Source organism: Maniola jurtina, chromosome 5 (assembly GCF_905333055.1).
Source record: "Maniola jurtina chromosome 5, ilManJurt1.1, whole genome shotgun sequence".
Lineage (NCBI taxonomy): Eukaryota > Metazoa > Arthropoda > Insecta > Lepidoptera > Nymphalidae > Maniola > Maniola jurtina.
This window is the reverse complement of record NC_060033.1, coordinates 810,796-831,470: the sequence shown is the minus strand read 5'-3', so window position 1 is coordinate 831,470 and position 20,675 is coordinate 810,796. Positions and strand designations below refer to the sequence as shown.

General features: G+C 34.3%; 2 protein-coding genes across 2 annotated transcripts; both read right to left on the bottom strand.

Moving 5' to 3' along the window:
• Nucleotides 1-1,561: 1,561 nt before the first annotated feature.
• LOC123865758 (V-type proton ATPase subunit C) lies at nucleotides 1,562-20,292 on the bottom strand. The gene is made up of 13 exons (XM_045906980.1): nucleotides 20,163-20,292; nucleotides 19,649-19,785; nucleotides 18,804-18,905; nucleotides 17,877-17,928; nucleotides 8,239-8,336; nucleotides 7,709-7,797; nucleotides 7,018-7,116; nucleotides 6,290-6,413; nucleotides 5,014-5,145; nucleotides 4,607-4,704; nucleotides 3,895-4,033; nucleotides 2,914-3,040; nucleotides 1,562-2,326 (listed from the first exon to the last, which is right to left on the bottom strand). The coding sequence occupies exons 2-12, from the start codon at nucleotides 19,775-19,777 to the stop codon at nucleotides 2,948-2,950; spliced, it is 1,155 nt and encodes a 384-aa protein (XP_045762936.1). The 5' UTR covers nucleotides 19,778-19,785; nucleotides 20,163-20,292; the 3' UTR covers nucleotides 1,562-2,326; nucleotides 2,914-2,947.
• On the bottom strand, nucleotides 12,159-16,429 carry LOC123865761. The gene has a single exon (XM_045906982.1). It carries the CDS (start codon nucleotides 14,006-14,008, stop codon nucleotides 13,661-13,663), a length of 348 nt encoding a protein of 115 aa, XP_045762938.1. The 5' UTR covers nucleotides 14,009-16,429; the 3' UTR covers nucleotides 12,159-13,660.
• Nucleotides 20,293-20,675: the final 383 nt, after the last annotated feature.

Here is a 20,675-nt window from a genome sequence, read left to right as displayed (position 1 = left end):
TTATTAGATGCCTAATTAAAAAAAAATTAAAAGCGTTCTTAATTGTACGATGGTACGGAACCAATTGCATGCGCGTCCGACACGCAGTTGACTGATATTTTCACGTTATTATGTCAACTAGGTATCAAGTCAAGCCTTCACTCGCATAAGATTAGAACCAGAATAGTAGCCGGAGACCGGAGCTAATCTAGCTTTCTAAAGGCTTACCCTTAAATTAATATTTCTAATTTCTATAGCAACACTATCAGCTGATTTTCTGCCATGCTCCCTGTCAGGCTATGCGCTCAATGCGCTGTCACTGTCACATGATTACACAACCAAAAAAAATAGTATAAAAAGTAATATGAAAGTCCATACATAATATTGATCTTTAATTCAGTCGAGTAGTATTTACAAGACTGATTAGTGATTCATAAAAAAATCATATTATATTTCCATTATTTAGATGTGTTTTGTTATTTTTACATCATTTGGTTCAATTAAATTAACTGAACAGTAATCGTACAGTAATTGAACAATGCCAGCACCACAGGAGACCGTAAATAATCCAGAACAAATTCAGGAACAACCAGCCAGAGAAATAAGTCAGACTGATCATCTAAATAAGAAGTTATTAACTTCCCTATTTAACAGGATGACGGAAGGCGGCGATTCAACATTAAACAAAATGTTGGAGAATGATAACAGTACGGAGGAAAATGACGAGTGGAAGGACTGATTGTGTGTGTAGTGAGATGTTGAATTCATATAAGTAAATTAATAAAGTGTTTCTTGGTGCTGTGTTCCGATTGTCTTTTGTACCTACTGTTTTTGTTGAATATTGCCTGGATCACCGTGCGCGGGTGAAAAACACTTGCCAGCCTCAGCTTGTATCCTCACTATAAGGGCCTTCCTATTGCATATAAAATATTATTTGTTCTACTCCAAAATAAATAAACACTTATTAATAAAACAACTGGACCTGTGGAATCTGGGTTCTGCAAACCTCACTTTAGGAATCGTGCTATCTCAATAAGTAAAAATTCTACTATCTAGTATCTATGGTGCGCTAAGCTAACAGATACGACATCCACACAATCCATGTATCGATCCATGCTAACTATACTGGCATATCCTTGCATAGCTACTATCTGGACTTCGTCTGTAATGGCGTTTGCTGGCGCGCGTGCTGTGCTTGTTTGGAGTGTTTTTTTTTTGTTAAGAGTGGCTGGTTTTTGTGTTAGTTGGTGTTTTTTGGTGGTGGAACTGACTGAGAAGCGCTCTAAAGGGGCGCCGCGCGTATGCCGGCAGGCGCCGGCGCAGACGGAGTCCATACTTGTATAAATTCAATAACGTGAAAATATCACAAACTTGACATTGGCTAATCAGAGTAAAGCCAGATTTAAAGAAAAAAAAAAAGCTACTATATCAGAAGAAACTATGAGATGGGCTTTAATATTCAATGCTTCCCAGCAAGGGTAGTCTTAGTAAAAAGACTACTTACCTAAATCCTGTTTTTTTTTTTAATTTTATGACTGAAAATTAAAAGATAACATAAACCACAAGAATAAAACAACAAGAAAACAGTAACTTGAATAATATTTTATTATGTACTACACAAGTTATAATGAGGAATGTTCTTATTTACATAGCTCTTGCATAAACTCCAATATAATTTATTTACTGAACAATTTATTTCATTTATTTATTTATTCATTTATACAGTGTCGCGAAAGAACTACTCTAAAACGACGCAACTTTAATACTGAAAAAATAAAATTGTTGCGTTTAAAAAAATATTTCATCTACCGGAATTTTTAATTCACGGAATTTTTGCCAAAGCTCGAATTATTCTAGATGGCATCTTAATAAATATACTTTCATTCATTATTTCATTAAAATTATTATAAATATAGTACAGTGTCAACAACCTGACTTGATGAAACACACAAAACATCAAAAAATATCTGTACATAATAAAAAAAATGTAGAAATAAAAGGTATATTAACATAATTTGCGCCCCTAGATCAAAACTGGTTCAACTCAAAAATCTTGCCTTTTGATTTTACCTCAGTTTCTGATCCTTGACTCAATTCTAAGCACAATAATTCATCTTAAATCTTTTTATAAAATTTTAATATCTTCTGTAGATTTAGAATCAGTCAGAAAAAAACAGTATTTTTTTGTTAAACTTTTTTCAGTTGAAATAGTTTTCATCAAGGAGTGTAATAATAATATAGTCTTGGATTTGGAAAAGGATAAGGATGTCAAATGTTAAAAATTGTATCTATTGTTCGCTAGCACTTATTTGGACACACATACAGCAGCTTCGCCTGGTAACATTACCTGAAAAAGAAATAACATTTCTATAATAGTGTTTCTTACCTACACTTCAAGGTTGCTAAACATTTTTTTAAATACATATCAAAAAATTATTAACAGTCGCTTCAGTACTGAGTGAACATACATATCACAAAATTTGAATATTATTTAGAAATCTCCGACTTAAGGGGCAAGCGACAGAAAGGGTCCAGTTTGAGAAATTAGCTATAGTATCGACTGTAACTCACAAATTAGTCGATCCTAGAGCTAATTTCTTAAACTGGACCCTTTCAAGTAAAGATTTTTAAATAAATAGGTGGGGATGATACTGTTATTGTCGCAAATAGAATACCATAAGCCCACTCTGTCGTATTAGTTTACAAATTGCGAACAACCAAATTAAATTTGAATTTCGCGGGCAGACCCGTCGCATCAACCTTAATGGAAATCACTCATGATAGTCAAAACGCTAAAGGTGCCCACGCACTCGAACTGAACTGCGCGTCGCGGCAGCGCCCCGCACGATATTCTCTCCGCGCGTCGCGGCTGGAGAGAATATCAGTTGCAGTTCAGTTCGAGTGCGTGGGCACCTTTAAAGAAAGTAGTATTACCTATAAATAGTATTGTATGTGATGTGTTGTGGGTTTATATCTTGTCCACCATCTCGATGTTGATCTTGTAGAACACGTAGGGGAAGTACTCCGACTGCCCGAACCCGAGACCCGCCAGCTCTGCCGTCTGCAAACAATTAGATAGATAGATAGAAGTCTTTATTGCACACAAAAATATGTAAACGAACAACACAGAATGACGAAAACAGAAAAAAACAATTGTGTGCAAAGGCGGCCCTATTGCTTAGAGCAATCTCTACCAGGCAACCTTTGCTGAAAGGAGAAGCTAGTGTTGGATAGTACCAAGTCGCAAAGAATTATTCGAAATTACTTTTATATATACACATATTAATTACAATTACATTTTATTCACAAAACAAGTACAGTGAACCCTCGGTAATCCGACAAACGTTTTGCAGGATATTGTCGAACTATCGAATTTTTCGGATTATAGAGTACTGCCTAAGACCCCCTATACCTAGTCCGGATTTTTTTACAAAAGAGTACCCTGTAATCCGACAAATTACAGATCCAATGATAAGATTCTATATGTTATACTCTGAAGTACAAATCATACTTCACTATGTATGTCAAATTTAGTAAATTCAATAATAATGGACATGTCGGATTACAGGGGGTGCCGGACTACCGGGGGTAAACTGTAATATCAATAAAATAAAAAACCGGCCTAGTACGTGCTAGTACGAAATTTGCAAGTTAATGACGGACAGCGCCATCTTGATGTGATTTAGTTAACTAATTTAGTCAAAAACATATTTTTTGTGATTGAACCACAAATTCACGGTTTTGGATTTTTAGGGTTCCGTACCTCAAAAGGAAAAATGGAACACTTTGCCGTTTGTCCTACAGCTGTCTGTCAAGAAAACCTATAAGGTACTTCCCACAAGAAAAACAGGGGATCCTATAAGAGTTCCGTTTTCCTTTTGAGGTACGGAACCCTAAATAAGGCTCAGCACTCACGTCTGCCGCGTTCTGTCCGTGCTGCTGCGCGGAGTGGTCGAGGTGCGCGTACAGCTGCTGCAGCACGTCGCGCAGCTTCTTCATGCTCTTGCGCGCCGGCACCATCACCACCGCTTGGAAGTTCACCGGCAACCCGTACCTTAAACCATCACATACATTACTTGTCACGAAACTTGGATTTTGAAAACAAGCCATTGAGCGTTGCGGTGCCACGTAGAGACCAAAGGGGTGTGGGTTTAATCAAAACTGCCATACCCCTTCCAGGTTACCCTGCTTCCATCTTAGACTGCATCATCACTTACCACCAGTTGAGATTTAGAAATATTGAAGTTTTATTTAAAAAAATCTAAATAATTTATAAATACATATCAAAAATTGCCGGACTGGCATGATTCCCATTGACCACTAGGCCACAGTCCGTCTCGCTGTCAGTGCCGAAATTCGGAATGGTCAAGGCATCGGGCGTGATTCCCAGAAGATGCAGGTTCGAATCCTGCCAGTCCCACAATTTTTGATATGGATTTAAGAATTATTTAGAAATTTCCGGTATATATTTCATTGACGGTAAAACGTGACTATAAAAAATTATTAAAAAATTAATAACTGTACACTCGACGCGTCGACGTTTTGTTACAAATTCCTTATCTGTCATGAACTGTGGTGGAGGCTTGTGGTAGAGGTTTATGGCGGAGGATTCATGGTATGTACCTACCTAAGCACGGACTCGACGAATACTCTTAAGGCTTTGACGTGTATCCAGGCGCAGAAGCACTCGGAGAAGTTCACCTTCAACCATCGCACCAGCGGACCCTGGAAACAACAGATGGATCACTTCATTTTTTTGAAAATTTCATGTTACAGCAAACTCTTTACTGGAATTTTGTCGTCTTTCATTATACAACAAAATTACAAATTAAATTAAATTTTCAGTTAAAAAGAATCTTGTTCTTTATAACTGAAAAATAATAATTGTGGTTTTGAACCACTGGTTTGGAATGCCGTTCCTAACTAGAAGATTCAGCAAGAAACTCAGCGGTTGCTCTTTTCAAGTGTTCAATCTATCGTATGTGTGCGCATGTGCACGTGCGCACGTGTGTCTGTGTGTGTGTGTCAACTCACGAACTGTTTCTTCTTGTCAGTGACAAGTTTGGTGATCTCGTTCTTGCCGGCGGCGAGGTCGGCTTCATTGTAAGAGAACTCGCGCACGATGAACTTGCGCTCGCGAGCGTGTAGCTTGAACTCGTCCACCACCTGTGAATATTTGACAGTGTATCATAAATTTGACAATACAACATCCATACTAATATTATAAATGCGAAAGTGTGTCTGTCTGTCTGCTGGCTTTTCACAGTCCAACAGTTTAACCGATTTTGATGAAATTTGGTACAGAGGTAGCTTGCGTCCCGGGAACTGACATAGGCAACTCGGAAAATTAAATAGTTCCCACGGGATTTAAAAAATATATATCCACGCGAACGAGGTCGCGGGCATCAGCTAGTACTATAAAAAGTACTAGATAAGAATTACACGATGCACTCGATAAAAAGGAGCCTATTAGACTACAGGCCCATGTTCAAAAATGGATGGGTCATATGAACCACCAGGTGACGTATACAGGACGATATAAGAGCATAAAATAATAAGATTCAGCACTATGCCGTCACTTGTAAGCTGTCCAACAGAGTGCTGGTGAGAATTCAAAAGTGCAGGTAGAGTGAGTACATTTTGGTCATATATTTTTATACAGCATTTTTACCATCGATAGATCCATGAAAAATAATAAGAAAGCGCGCAGTGCCGTAAAAAAATGGTGCGCCACAAAGTCAGTAAATTTTTTGATTTTCTGACAATTTCCAGGATAAATTTGGTCATTTAATTCTGTACGGCATTAGTTTCATACTGTTTCAATACAGCCTCTAATCCATTATTCCGCAACGCCGTACAAAAATCATGCGACAAGGGGAAAAAATTGAGGGTAGCAACCCCCTCTCTTTCCGTGGTCCGGGGGGTGATTTGAAACAACATAAAATTAATTTATTTTGAAAGTGTTTTATGCATAGATAATATTTTTTTACATGCCGTACATTTTCGTTGGTTCAAAGGTTTGTACCTTTTGGACCACGGAAAGAGAGGGGGTTGCTACCCTCAATTTTTTCCCCTTGTCGCATGATTTTTGTACGGCGTTGCGGAATAATGGATTAGAGATCCATAGATAGATCTATCTCTATTCTAAATTTCAGCCAAATTCGTCCAGTAGTTTTTGCGTGAAAGAGTAACAAACATACGCGCAAACTTACACCTTTATATTAGTGTGATCTATTACTTTTCACGTATACCCGTCGGCCAACGTACACGACAAGTAACGACCAAGTGAAAGAGAAAGAAGATTAATTACCTTCTTGAAGAGCGTGACAGTGAACAGCCCATAGTCATTGTCCTGATGGATGAGCTGCGAAGAGCGCGGTACGATCATGTTGGTGATCTTTTCGTAGTTCGCATTCCAATCGTTGAACATCGACCTGCGGACAAATTAGACTTAGGGCGAATATAACGGGGTGCAATATTATTTTAGGTACCAAGCATAGACTACATCATTGAACTTCGGATCCCAACTACTCAATCCTGATACTGCAAGCTACTGAACTCTTAAGCCGTAGGGATTTGGGGATTTCTGATGGCGAATTGATATTTTAGGTACTTGATTACACTCCAATCCCGATGATGCAGTGTACAGCACTCCGAAACCATAGAGATTCAGGAACTCCTGGTGAAATAATATTACTAATGCTGAGCATAGAATTTGTTATGGCATTCCGAGTTCTAAGATACTGCAAGGTGCTGAACTCCTAGGCTGTGAGTAATTTTTTTGAAGTTTAAAACTCTTCTTCTTATAATCTTTTGATACAAATAAATAAAATTTTCCAAATCGGTCCAGGGGTCTTTGAGTAATCGGGGAACATACATAAAAAATAAAAAAAAGATTCCGACGAATTGAGAACCTCCTCCTTTTTTGGAAGTCGGTTAAAAATCAGCAAGAGTGTGTGTCGATCGAATGATGAGTGACGCGTCCTACTGTAGCGGGCGGCCTGCGGGGTGCTCCCTGGCTGTAGGGGACCGACTCACTTGGGAACGATGACAAGCAGCGTGGTGAGGTACTCGCTGTCGAGGATGAAGTGCTCCTTCTTCACCAGGTCCGCCAGGTTGCGCGTCAGCAGGCTGCCACTGCAACCGAGCATTTAACTGTAGGATTCGGTCTACGGCGCAACCACATACGAAACTTTTCGTAAAGACATACGAAAAGGCACCATCGATCCCGACCGTTCAAGTACTATGGGAGCGTTCACAGTTCACACTGGATTGGAGTTAGTCGTAAGAACGAATACAAAAACATGCAAAGTGAGCGCGTCCTCTTGTCTTTATTAATTATCTCATGTAAGACATCAATTACTGTTACTCTTATGCTACGTAGGAGTATATGCAAACGTCTGTTGACAAAAACAATCAGGTATCACTTCAAAAACGTCTGGGTCTGTCAAAATTAAAGGACAATACTCAATTTAGATATACACATAGTAAGTTTATTTAGTACGCGCATAAGTTTGTACAAACCACACAAATATTTAAAAAATATAGTATTAAATAGAAACATACAGTCTTCATTGCACACAAAACAGAAAAGAACAAGGAAACTAAATAGGTAACATATTTGTATGTAAAGCTTATTGCTATCACTTAACATCAGGTGACCCGCCTGCGCGTTTGCTCGCTATTTTATTCATCTAATTGTATCAAACAATATTAAATATTCACTTACGTTTGTTTCTTCTCTAAGTTCTGTAGGTTGCCCTTCAGAGAGTTGTAGGCGGCCGACTTGACTTTAAGGTCCGCGTCGATCTGCCCCACCTGCGGAATCATATTACTGCTGTCAATTAACACCCGTTACACTGTACGTGTGTGTGTGTTGTACTACACTATACTCAGTCCACTATGTTATATGTACTGTTATTTGACAAATTCTCTAAGTTCCGTAGATTCCCCTTCAGAAGTACACGGCCAAATTGACTTAAAGACTGAAATCTATAGAGCGCACTTAGACTTTGCTCAGACTTAAGACTGTTAAAACGAGACAGCGTTATACTGCTGGTATAAATCTAAGATGAAAGCGGACTAACTTGAAAACGGTATGGCAGTTTTACCCATACATACCCCTTTAGTTTCTACACGCCATCATACAGAAACGCGTTTAGCGGCACGGCTTTGCCGGTAGGGTCCAGCTACGGCCGAAGCCTCCCAGCAGACAAAATGAGAAAATATTTTTTTTATTAGAAAATAAAATACAGTTACCTGTTTACTGATGATATCGGCGATGTTGCGAAGACTCTGCTTGATGGGATACTTTGCCATGTCCCATTGAAAACGGGTCAAATAGGTGGGCAGGTCGCCTGTGAAATACCACCAAATTAATCGCATATATTCTTAATAAATAAATCATTTCTATAAATATAACGACTGTCAAAATATTATACCTAGGCACACAAAACATAGTTCGATTTTAACAGTTTTTTTTTTTTTTTTGAGGTAGAAAAGTAGAGTGTAAGGTCAAACTTTATTCCTTCATTATTATTTATTAGTATAGATAGAACAGTTTATTTAATTTCAAATTAAGTTTTTGACAGGTACTTTTTTCACTTCGAAATTAGTACTGATTCTGAACGCAACTAATATTTTGAGTATTTGCACTTTTTCTTACCAATGTTAAAAGGATGGACAAACCTAATTTAATTTAGAGCTGTCAAATCTCGTGACTTTAGCTGCTAGTCGCGAGTCTTTTGTGTAAAGGATTGTGTGCATTAAAAAGTCTTTAAATGTAAAATTCATATTTCGTCATTTTTTAGCAATATTAAAAAGAAAAGGATGCAGATACTCTAAATTTAGTTTAGAGAAAGACTCAATCGGCGCCATTATGAATTTAAAATTCAATCTGAAATCGAGATATGAATTCCGAAATCGTGATTCAAAACTCAAAACAAAAACGCGTTTACAAACGGTTAAGCACATATTATTATGCTTGGGAAGTGCAGAAATAGAAACTGCATGAGTGAAACATAATAAATTTTGCCAGATGGCTGACTTTTGCTAGTCGTAAATTATCGACCGCAATGACCGATTTGCACCGATTTTCTATTAATTTTCTATAAATTTAATTTTAGAAACAAACAAGTTGTTTTAATACAATTAAATGCTAACTTGTTTCCTGCACTTTTAGAAATCAATGCCAAAACTGGTGGCAAAAATGACATCATTTTCTTACTTAATGCGGTTTTAAATATTATTGTAATTTAGATTTTGGTCAGTAGTAGTAAATATAACCTTCTTTTTTTAAAGTCAGTTAAAACATTATTTCTAAACACACCTCACAATGGAAGAAATATGTCATGAAAAATATTGTAGAATAGAATTAATGGCGAATATATCTGATCATGCAGACTACACATTACTATATTATCTAGTTGAAATCTGCAAAACATACTAAGTATCTCTATGACATGTAAATAACAATAATTAAATCAACGAAAATATTTTATTAACACAACAATAAAATATTTTCTTCAAATTTATCTTTTTTAGCGAAAATCAGATTAATTTTTGAGTGACAAAAAGGAAATAAAACAAGCGAACTGAGATCTATATAGAATATTATAATAGGCGAAATAAAACTCGACAACATCCAATCTTTAAATGCACACATCATGCAATTTATATACATCATACAAAAACAACATAATAATTTATAAGAATCCAAAAGAAAATATTAATATTCATCACCTGCCAATTAACTTTTCGGTAAATTAATTCGACCTAGTTATTATATTGGCCTAATTTTCAACCTATTCTTTCTTCTATAAATTTTAGAGTTTCCCATTTTATGACTCTATTGAAGATTATATTATTAAGTCTATTTTTTATAAAACTTTGTATTAATATGATGAGTTTAAAATGCTGTATAAGATGTGATTATGAGATAACATTATAAAAATGTTACACATTACTAATTCTGAATATCGTCACAAAAAAAATAGTACTGCTTGTTGTTTTCTGGCATATAATATGAGACAACCACGTTCAGCGCTAAACCAAATAGGTACTGTACAACTTAGGTAGGTTGAAACTTGATCCAAAAACCATAATCGTTCGTCTTACTAGATTCTTATAGGATATCTTCGTGAGTAAATTGACAGATGATATTAAGAAAATACAAGCATCCATATTACGGACTAATAACTCATGCACAAATACATACATACACGTCAAATCTCATAAGTACCAAAATATGCTAACATCCAATGTAATTCTAAGCAAGTATAAAAATACATCTATAGTAATATTAATTATATTTTACCTTGGATTTAATGCTCAAAAGTTTTTCACCGCAATATATTTTTGAATATAGTTCCTGTTTTTTAAAAATATAATATATATATTTTACCAATAAAGGTTCTCACAAGGTTCTCACATGATTTTTCATTTCCAGAATTATATGAATTTAAATTAGATTTATGAATATACGTACCTACTTATATATTAATTATTTTCATAATTGATTTACTTAATTTATTTAAAACGTAATATTTAAACATGACAACTAATTTAATTAAGTATTAAGTAAAAATAATAAATATTTCAAATTGTATAATATTAATATGAATTTTACCTACCATTAAATGCCCGTTATAAGAGTAACATAGTTGCATACTCATATTTCACCCATTGAAAATAGAAAAGGCATCGACAAACACTGTCGAGGTCATTCGTCAGTTTAATATTACTTGCTAACTTGAAATAGTGTATGGCACTATTGAGTCAACGGATTTAAGATGAGATTTGCGTTTTGTGTGATTATGTACCTAGTAAGATATAAGTTAGTCTTATGAAATGTGAAACGGAGGACGCGCTTTAACTAGATTATAAGAATTGGTGCTATTTGCAAAAACGCAAGACCTTCTGAACCTGAACTATTTCAGTGTGGTTTTGAAGTGAAACTTCTCTAAACGCGTTGGGAGATTTTGGTGTAGATGAAATCTTCAAGGTCACATCAGCGACATGCTAATATTATTAGCTTTACTTTACGCCAACCATTTAGGTTCACTTTTTAACCCCCGACCCAAAAAGAGGGATGTTATAAGTTTGACGTGTGTATCTGTCTGTGGCACAAGTATGGTAGGGTATTCAAATAGTTACTTTAGCTATAACTATCAGAAAGTTAGTTGGGTAAAGTGTTACTTAATTAACACATTTCAGTACACCTTAGTATTGAAAAAATAACCTTTATTGTGGGGTGTATTTTATATCTGTGGCTATAAATATGTTGAACGTTTGATATATGCGTATTCGGTATTATAATATATACTTACCTATATCGATAATTTTTAATAAGTACTACAATTAGAAAATTTAAATAACCCACCGTTATTTCATAGTTTTAAATTTTCACTTCTGTCAGCAGATTGTAATTTTTATTTAACTATATAAAATTGACAAGCTAATTGGTCTACATAACGTATTACTTAAATACATAATATAATACGTATATAAATTGACATCATAGCAACATAAACGCAAAAAATAAAAACATATTTGCCAAAAAAATAAAAACAAAATGGCCGAACATGTTTTCTTAGATAGGGGATTTTTATAACGAACATAATACAAAGTAGTAACTAAACACGTTATAGAGGGAGAGGTATTGCCTTTATACCTACTACAGGTTAATTTATAAATACAACATTTCATGCACCCTTCTTGAAATAATCAATTAGCTAATAGGGTGGTTTGTGTATTTATAAACTCATTGTTTCATATTTGTAGCCGCCAAAAGCAACATTCACAAAGTGTAAAGAATTCGCCTAATACAGCGTCACCCTAAACTTTCAAAATTCCTAAAAAAGTTGTAGTATATTTTGAATTTATATATAATGCGTCCAAAGTAACAATGGGAATGCCATATTTGCTCTATTTGTCAACTGTGAAGTGTGGTTAGTATAGAAAGTATTTTGCATACAAAATTTTTTTGTACACTATAGAATCCTAATTAAATTAAATATTGTATAAAAGCCGACAGTATTTAATATTGTATAAAAACTCAAAGCAAGAATATTTAACCAGGGACAGTTGGCAGGAGAGTTACCTAAATGACGTGAAATGATTCAAGGAGAAATACCGGCATAGGGAGATATTTTAAGATGGGGGTGAGAACTTTAGTTTTATTCAAAATTAAAAAAAAAAAATTAAAAATAGTCGGTGGTAGGTACATAAGTCCATGTTCTATTTTTATATATGAAAGCAGTTGAAGCATGTGATGTTTATGAAGATGACAACTATTTTGAAAACGATGCAAAGTACATCACTAGAGGTGAATGTATTCGGATTTTCATTTATTTTGTAAACATATATTTTTTGCTAACCCTACCTAATCGGATCATATTGACAGCCAAACCGTCACAATATGATAGCCACGATTTCCCATTCTTAGTTTGTACGCATTATACACAGTTATACGACCAAAATAAAATTCAGGATGGCGCTTAGTATATCAATACTTAGACGACCAGCGCCACCTGTTGATGATGCAAAGCTATTAAAATCGTAAAAAAATATATACCGTCAATTTTGAAATTCGCAATCACTGCCCTCACATGTGTGTAATAAATAAGCGCTCCATAGACTCATCGAAAATATATAACTATATACATATCGACAGGTAGCGCTAGCGCTATGTATATGTGTTTTCACAATAGCCAGGTTACGTCCTACCGGGTTTCTAAAAGCAATTTGAACAGTATTTGAGACGTGGCTTCAGTTCCGAGTATGTCAATCGCCCGTCGAAGCGAATTATTTGAACGTTTAATCAGTTTAATGTAATAATCAAAGTAGAGGACTTTCTTAGTGATTGAATGGAACAGCGAATTTACTCAGAGAGAAAATTAAGTTTGCAATTATTAAATTAACTCCTTTAGGCGCGATTTGAGAATGAGAGTAGGTAAGTCAGATCTTTTTTGCGGATGGAAGCAATTATTTTTTTTAACTCGCGTAACTTCTATCCGTATTTAAAATGGTCACCAAACACAACAGCTGTTTGTGGCTTTTATCGAGGTGTTTTAAAGTACCGAGTAGTTAGTGTCATGAATTAAAAGCTCTTTAGAACTTGATATGATAAAAGCTTTTTTACTTATTTTCAAAAATGGAAACCCGCGCGCGTTTGGTCTAAGGCCACGACTTCGACGACAGCGGCGGGCGGAGTGGGAGCAGCAGCAATAACACAATACGCATACATTCATTTGGTACGTTTTGGAAGACAGCGCCGCACCATACAGGGTGTAACAGAACGCTAGCAAAAACTTAGCGTTATTATTATACTATCTTAGCACAATCCAATGTCAATAACCATTTGCTTTATCTTGTAGTTTTAGTGATTTAGTATTTTTCATGGCCTACCTATGACGCGACTTCGAATGACCTATTCGCGGAACGTTCGTTGACCTTTAGAGTCAGTCAGATGTTTTATTAGGAATAGTTTTTTTTTTCTTTATGGTATGTTATTAGTATTATCACTTGTCTTCGTTTTTGCTAGCGTTCTGGATACAGCCTGTATAAATGAATGCATCTTGTGTCATCTCCCCGCTCCCACGCAGCCCATTGCTGTCATCGATGACCTGAGGTTGCACGAACAATTTTTTGTTAAAGCTCGTGTAGTAGCTAAAGCGAAGCCTCAAATGTCGTTCAAGGAGAAGGGAACGGAGCGAGGCGACAGCGGGCGGCCTGAACCTTGCGTCAGGATGTGGTGCCGCTCCTCTTCGTCGTCCTCGTCCCAGCGCGGCGAGCTGCGGCCGCTGGACGGCTGCGACGGCTGCGAGGCCTCGCAGTCCGAGTGGTCGCGGTGCTCGCAAGGCCAGCAGCCGTGCTGGTCAGAGTAAGCCGAGTCCGCGACCGGCGAGGTCGGGGTGAGAGGCGGCTCGCCCCCGCCGGGGTCCGCGTAAGAGTCGATGCCTGGAGTCGGCAGAGGTGGTGATGGCAAACAGGCTGTCCGGGCAGCCTCCTTTATTTTTGACTTAGTCATACTAAAAATCTGGCCGACTTTGTACCGGTCGTGCCGTTTGGAACCTCGACTTTGCGAGTTCTCTACCGACTCTGCAAAACATTAGGGTAGCTTATGATATTACGTCACTTCATCCCGTTTTTATGGCCGTAAAGATTTCAATGCTTATCCTCGAGCGAGTATTAGGCATCGAAACTAAAATCGTATTTCACGCGAAATGCTACTCTTTATAAATTCCCCTAACGTTAACGCCTCACGCTTTTGAGAACAAGGGATAAATCAAAATGAAGGACGTTAGTAAAGGGTAGGAGCGGAGAAACAAATAATAAAAACATAAATAAACTGAATAATAATTATAAAAAAAGATAACAAGCAAGAAGCATGGTCGAATTTTAAGCTCATGGCTAAGCTATGAATGTTTGTGAGGCAGTGATTGCAATGATCTATATTGTAGGACACAAATTAACGTATATAATTTGTAACTTGTGCATTTTACAATAATTACCCATTGAACGATTACAATAGTATTATAAACTGTATGATACATGAAAAAATTATGTAAAATCTAGTCCACGTTTAGCTCTGGTCAACAATGCACCGCTGGTTCAACTTTATTATAATGTTACATAGCTCGCATTTCTCGTGTGGTCATACCGGAGTAGTAAAAGGCAGTTTATTACGCTCCAGATCAAAAGATTTATTAATATCGACGATGTGTATTCATCATGGTAACTAACGACGCAAGTCAATGTCAGATTAAAGATTAGTGGTGGGATGTTATCACTGGCTGAAAATAATCTTTAAACTTACTAATGTTCACAGTCGATCTTAATATTGTATTTCATAAAAGAATATAATATCTAAAAGTTTATCTTTATAAATTACATTCAGATATTTTATTGAATTCTTACCTTTGAAATGCAAATAAAACTCATACTTGTTGATAATTTGCTATGGACTTTATTACACACGCGTAAAAAATATATCATAGTATACTACATAAACTAAAAAGCATTAGCCAGTGATGTTTATATAATATATTTTTTAAGATATTTCAACGTGATGTCAACTAAAAGAAACAAAAATAGCATTTTTATATTATAAAATTATGTATTATATACGTTTCATAGAACTTATGAAGCTCTAATACTGTAGAAGCTGTCACATAATTACACTCTAATACATACATTACAAATAATCACTTACTTCCGCACTTTTTTTTCCATTTTTCAGACACTGAAATGCAATTCCAAAACTAACATTCACAATCTAAGTGAAAGTCATATCATCTAAATACGTAATTTCATAAAAACAGCCCGTGGTTGCACAAAACAAGCTTCAAAACATACATAAGAATATATCATTCAAAAACAGTGTATAAGACGTTATATTATTTATGAATATGGTGACAAAATTAATATATGTACAAAAGTTTTACTGAAGTGTATTATATGAGACGCTGTGATTGCGTGACCGTATAATCTATATATTATAATTATTATGATATTATTTGATATCATACAGTACTGTGTTTGGTTGTACTGATAAATGTTTGGTTTATTTAACTGGGGTCTTGGCATACTGCCAATTCTTGCGCTCTCACATTCATTATATTATTTAATAATAAGTAATAGGTAATCATTTAAATTGAAATGGCTAATAATATTTTTTCAAAATGTGTGTTTATTCTGAATGTGAAGTTAAGTTCAAAAATTCATTAAAATCCTTTTAAAAACTTGACTGAATTCCTGAGATTTAATTGAAGTATTTTAATCAAGTAGTAATAAGTAAATAATAATATTTTAAATCAACTAAAGTCCTATCGTTAATATTTTATACCCATTCAATATTTAATTTCAACATTCTTCGTGGGAATACCTGTTGAACTATCTAAATTAAAATGGTGACGCAAAATAATTCTTATGAGATAACATAAAACATAAAATTAGCATTCCACCATCATTCCACACCACAAATCCAAAGAGGTTCCAAATACTCTCATGTAAGTGACCTCCGAATAAAAAAATAAACACTGTCCACCCAACATTCTTAGCTTTAAAGTAAATTGTTATGATAAATCAAGGAATCTTTTCACAGATAGAACAATGGTAAAGGTAAAATAATATTAAGATTATTTATGAAAATTGAGAAAATTAGATGTAAGTATATAAGTAGGTATTTTAAAATTTTATGTTGATTTCAAGAAAATCGAAAATTGATTGCACATTTTTATTTTTATTTCATTTTTGTTGAAATCACCACTGATACTGCTAAGAAACTGATTCACTATAATGGGAAAAATCAATCTGTGTAACCCAAGATCATATTAATTTAAATGCCATAGAGGCAGAAATGCAGCGTCATGGGATACATGTCCATGGGTGAGAATTCAGATGGTATTTTATATTTTCTGTAAATTAATGAATGAATTATTTACAAAAAAAAATTAAATAATATTTTTTTGTAAATCATATTTTTTTTCAATTACTAAATTGTGATACATTACACAACATTTAATAACAGAAACACAATATATATTTTACTTCAATTATTATATTCAATGTATATTTTTTTAATTTCATCATAGAATAGATTCCTTGATGACAACATTTAAATATACATATTTTACAGTTCATATTAGTTAGTGCTGGATATTTATATAATATTAGCAGATGCCATAGCTTTGGGCCGCTCTGCACAGTTCAAAAAACGTATTTTTTGAATATATTTTAATAAAATATATATACGTACCTACTTTATTTCCTCTAGCTCCCAAACAGAATTTATGGTTTAAAATGATATGTATATTATTATTTATTCAATGTACAGAAAACCCCTCTTATAGAAAAAATATATACAATAATAATGATGTGTTAATGGTGATGATTTAATATTTAAAAAACCAAGTATATATTTATGATAGTAATATATAAAGTTATGGTCAAAGCGATAAATTGAATAATTGAGTTTTTTTTTAATGTAAATATATATGAATACCTACATAAATAATAAATAAATATGTATGATATTAATATTATACATTTATTTTTTACCATTCGAGTTAACTCTACGACATTTACATATTTTATTATTTTTTAATATTTTAATTTTGTTCTATAATAAAATAAATAAATAAATAAATATTGGATTCCCTCATTTTCCTTATTATATGAGTAATAACAGGTAGAAAACTGGATAAAATCAACATGTGTATGATTTAATTTAAGATTTACCACATTGACCATATTACATGTATTAAGAATTCAAATCAAATATTTACGAAGGTATATAGTGCAATTGTGTCATTGCAACTCAACATATAAATATACAAAACACGGAACACTGACGTTAAGTATCAATTCATATTTTAGTCAGTGACCGAATAAATAATACAACATGCAAAATATATATGAAAATCCCACAAGTATAAAATAAAAAATAAACAAATAACGGAATTTAGAAATAAACAATGAAAGACCACCTAAATCCAGCGACATGCTAAATCTTTCGCACTACTTTGTGCTTTTAATTTTCTTCCTACTATCTTTATTATTATCTATTTTTAATTAGTTCTCATGCTGGCAACACCCTTTTCGTAATTTAACATAACTTTTAATATTTCTAATAAAAAACCCCCAAACATGCTATAGAACTTTATCATCTCTATATTTCGAGTTTATCTCATGCAATTTAAATATTTGATGAAAATAGAAACACTTTCTAGAATCTAGTATTTAATTTGCTAAGTTCAAAAATTTTGAGGTAGCAATAATGGCACTAAACAAAAATGTATAAATATGAAAAATATTTTGAGATATAGGTAAATGAAAAAATGTTTAGTGCCATAGAAAATAAATCAATTTTAGAAATATTGGAAATGTTCACTTACTGTTATTTGCCATCAAATTCTCATGGAGTTTGTCACGTTGGTCTTCCAGTACCTGGTCAAAATAATTTTTATTATTGAAGCAACTCGACCATTCAAACGAATTTTTTTCAGTTGTAATTACCACTAACTCAAACTTTACTAAGATTTGTGAGTTACTCAAGATTTTTTTGGACTTAGCACGACGTTACTTCCGTCCACATTTAAAATAGCCGCCAAACAGAACAGCTGTTTTGAGGCACCATCATTAATCGAGATGTTGTAAAGTGCTAAATATGTAGTGCCCTAAGCTATATAACTAAAGCTCTAAGTACGAGTATATTTTTTAAACTTATTGCAAACTCATATTCAAAAATAAAATCTCAGGCATTTAATTTTACTTCAACCGCAGGTAAAAGTTCATTTTTTAAACATCTTTGCAAAAAAAGGTCCAGGTCCATAGATAATTTTTCAAAAATAACCTTCCTTGTGAAATGTTCTTAAATCTAAATGGTAGTGAAAACTCTGCAATTCACTAAATTTAAATTAAAAATAAAATCATTTTATTGCAGTGTAGGGACCCATGTAAACATGGTTACTAATTTATGCTTAGTTAAAACATTGATAAAAATTATTAAAATAAAAATATAATAATGTGTACATATAAAATTTAAATTAAAGATAAATTAATGGGAATACACAGATTTAAAATATGCTGATATTGAACCATATATAAAAACAATAAATCTTCCATTTGAATAAAAAAAATGAATTTGAATAAATACCCTTTAATTTTCTTTTTAATAAATAGGTATGTCAGATTATCAATACCAGATTGTATATTAATTACTGTAAAAACATACTAGCGCAGAATGGTGCCAATAATAGTGGCTTAGGTATTTATTGAAACTTGTGCTAATAAAAAAAGTTTTTGAAAAATTAATGACTTACCTCACCGAGATACTGAGCAACTTTTCTAGTGACTGCCTCCACGAAGGTGTCAAGTTTCCCGAGGTCATCTGACAACCCCACCAACTGATCCAATGTACCAACCTGAAGATTGATAAAAGCAAAATAAAACAAGCTGACCCACCCCAGCTTGGCTTAGATAGTATTTATGAATACCTATTTGTATCAGGGGGCAGGTCTATACTTTAAGCACTTTGCTATGTGGGGTTTATGTTAGTTTTAAGGATGTGTGGCTTAGTTATGACAGTGCATATAGATTGTGATTGTAAGCAACTTTGATCCCTTGGGTAACTGGATGGGTGACAGAGTGGCAAGTCTGGCTTTTTTGTTTATTCCATGCTTCAGGTCCTGGTTATTATTACTAATATCTTATAATAATTGTAAAACTTAAGATTGTACTCTTAGTAAATGAGTTTTGTTATGTAGATTGTAGACTATAGACCCATCACACAAACTACATAGATATTGGTGCAAAGTTTGTGCCTCTCTTACACCTACAAGCATGCTTCAAAAAATGACAGCCCAATGAGTGGTTAGAGACGTTGTTCAAATCTGTTATTCTTATATAACTGAATTCAAAGCAATTTTATCTGATTAATTTTATATGTATTAAAACATAAATACTACAAACTTAAATGACATTAAAAGATGTTGAAATATAATATCTTTCATTCATTCATACCTAGAGTACTATAAATGAATGAGTATCTATGTAAGGAGCAAGTTTTCGTTCATTCTAATTACACATTTAATTTTTCAAAGTATGCATCGTTTTGGGATACATATGAATGATAATAAAATAAATTAGTTAATCAAAAAGTATTTACCTTCAAGTCGGGTATTGGGAATTTGTAGTTGACACTGAGGTTGCCCGATTTAGTCGCATTATTGAGGGTGTCCCAAGTCTGCTGGCAGGTCTTGTCGCCAGGGGCGCTGATTAGCCAGTATTCGCTCATCTTGAACACTAAAACAAACACATCAAAACTCAAAGAAAATTAACCAAACAGTCCTATTATTACATGTCTACAACTAATTATACGTTCAGTCTTGGCTGAAAAATCGATTTTGTAGGTCCTTCGCCCATGGATACAAGACACTGTGTGGTGTTTCAGCGCTGTTTTCCCACCTTATGTACGATGCGGTGAATCAATATCGTATCCAGGCCGCGGCGCCCACTCGGCCGGCAGACATCCTGGCGCCTGGCTCGTCTCACCCCGGAAATTCACCCTTACACATCCAAATTTATACACCCTATAAACTTTGACATCTAATAATCGCGCGCAAAAGCGTAATAGGCCCTCATGAAGCTCACGGCTAGCCTTAAAGGTGCATATTACTTACCCGGTAGTTAAAGATTAATGCTGTTTAACACTATTAAAATCGAAACAGCAATTTTTGGTGAAATCACAAGACGATACGGGGCCAGCCCTACAACACCGCCATGAAAATTCACGTGATGCTGTGCTGCCATCTACAACAACAGAGACAGCTGATTTACGTCAATTGTCTATGGAAATTTCGTTTTGTGATGGTTTGTGTAAAAATTTAAGAAAAATAGGTATTCATTTTCTAAAATATCAGATAAACAAAATTCCTTTTATCTGCAGTAATACAGCAGAAATCTTACATAGGTAGCTATCTCATTTATTTTTAACTACATTTTAAAACTGAAAAGACAGCTCGATGCCACCATGCCAATAAAATGCCAACCTATATGTTATTGGTCTGTGATGCCAACCTATAATTTTTTTCAAGGTAACTATTTATTTTTATGGTGCCGCCAGTGGCTTGCGTGTTGTGACAAACAGCAAAACAATAAGCACCAGTAATTAGTATGTGGACTGGTGTTTGCTT